General features: G+C 39.2%; 1 protein-coding gene across 2 annotated transcripts; it reads right to left on the bottom strand.

The window, feature by feature from the left end:
- Nucleotides 1-606: 606 nt before the first annotated feature.
- Nucleotides 607-1,542, bottom strand: si:dkeyp-118a3.2. Of its 2 annotated transcripts, none has more exons than XR_004776516.1 (3): nt 1,441-1,542; nt 1,095-1,187; nt 607-923 (listed from the first exon to the last, which is right to left on the bottom strand). XR_004776516.1 is itself a non-coding variant. In XM_035530278.1 (3 exons), the coding sequence occupies exons 1-3, from the start codon at nt 1,534-1,536 to the stop codon at nt 827-829; spliced, it is 312 nt and encodes a 103-aa protein (XP_035386171.1). In that variant the 5' UTR covers nt 1,537-1,542; the 3' UTR covers nt 607-826. The 2 variants fall into 2 exon arrangements, 1 of the variants encoding a protein (XP_035386171.1); XM_035530278.1 differs by having other exon boundaries at nt 1,095-1,213.
- Between the last annotated feature and the right edge of the window lie 372 nt (nt 1,543-1,914).

Genomic DNA, 1,914 nt, shown 5'->3' with positions numbered 1-1,914 from the left:
CTGTTTCAAATTATATAACATCAACATGGTATAACAAAAAAAAGAGAAGATTGTTAGACACTGGAGCCTTTCTGTCTTCAGGCACCCAACACAAGGTCTTTGCTTATCAGCCATGACATGGCGGCTTGACCGCGAGCTGGTCGCCCGAGGTCTTCCACTCCTTCTTGTCTCCTTTACCCCTCCCTTTGTCTTTCTCTCGCTCCCTGTTTCTCTCCAAGCACAGGAGTGGCTCATGGCTGGCACAGGAACAGCTCGTGGCCCATTCATGCAGAGAACATCTAATCCTTACTAACCTTGTCTCTTTCCTTTCTATATAGACCCTTAGAACATGCCTCACTTTTCCCCATCATCCTGTAGATTTAGATAGTAGATATAGGACACATATATACTCTGTGCTTTCCTCAATAAAATGGATCAAACTCTCTTGATTCACTACCTTGGTGTCAGTGTCTCTTGACTTCCCCGGATTGATCCAGCTACAGAGGACGGAGGGCAGAGGATAACTTAGAAGAGATCGAACCTGAAGAGCTGGTCACATTGAACCAGTTTCTAACAAGGATGCAATTTATTTCATGCAATTTATTTCTTTATTCTAACCATCTCAGTATTATACATCTCCGACCTTCTTATAGTGAGGTGGATAGCAACAGTTCTGTCAGCACAAAATGGATGTACAGGCATTTATTATTTCCTCACAATCATTGCACAGATAGAAAACATTTAATGGATTATGTAGCTGTAAACCACAATCACATAGATACCGAAACAAAAATACCTATATAGGTGATAACATTTAAACATTAGTTCTAACCCAAGTTCAGAGACCTTATGAGTTTTTGGCTGCAGTGTCTGTCTGAAGAGTTGTCATGGTGACAGTCTCTTGCTGGACTTGAGATTCCTCCATTAGATCAGCCATGGTAATTCTGTAAACAACACCAACAAAATTTCAAACGTATGTTTGCGTGTAGTGTACATTTATGCTTGTATAACCTTCTGTAGATAAGTTGATTCATATATGTGTGATTTAGCTTGTGTGTGTGTTTTCTGTGGGGTGTAATGTGTCTGTGTGTGTCGGTGTGTGTGTGTATGCTCACGGTTCTTCAGCTGGTATGGTTGTATCTGCGTTTGCCACATCATATTTAACACCTCCTCTTCCTTCTTCGCATGCTTTCTCGGGGACCGCCCCACTGCCAACACACACATTCACGCAGAGCTGCATGTAGATACAGCAATATGTATTTATAATACAAGACCAGATATGTTTTTTTGGACTTTGTACAGTCATCATAAGTAACTAATTTTGTTTTCCCATTTCTTCAGATTTTAAAATTTCACAGACACAGCAAAGAAAAAAATCTCTTGATGCCTGAAAATTAGCTGAATGACATTCTATACAGACATGTTCTTTGTTCGTTTCATGTGTGTCACATACACACCAACCTGTTTGGTGTCCTTTTGCATTTCAGAATGTAAACAGCAGTAACAACGATCTGTAATAGGAGGAAGAACGCAGCTGCTATGACTCCGGTCTTCCATGCTTCCTGTCCTGAAGCGCTAGACTCTTGAGAGAGAGAGAGAGAGAGAGAGAGAGAGAGAGAGAGAGAGAGAGAGAGAGAGAGAGAGAGAGAGAGAGAGAGAGAGAGAGAGAGTGTGTTGGGGATGAGGGTAGTGGAGATAACATTTCTACACCATGTTTCTAACTAGATGCAGAGAATATTTCCTACAATGAACTATATATATATATATATATATATATATATATATATATATATATATATATATATATATATATATATAATGTGAGTTGGGAAATAAAAAACAAAAGAATTTGGTTGTCCAGATGTGTTATGTACACTACCAAAACAACAACAGATTGTTTCATATTTCAAGCTACCCTTTCATTATTCCAAGTAC

The sequence above is a fragment of the Electrophorus electricus genome, chromosome 9 (genome assembly GCF_013358815.1).
Source record: "Electrophorus electricus isolate fEleEle1 chromosome 9, fEleEle1.pri, whole genome shotgun sequence".
Lineage (NCBI taxonomy): Eukaryota > Metazoa > Chordata > Actinopteri > Gymnotiformes > Gymnotidae > Electrophorus > Electrophorus electricus.
This window is presented reverse-complemented; position numbering and strand designations above follow the sequence as displayed.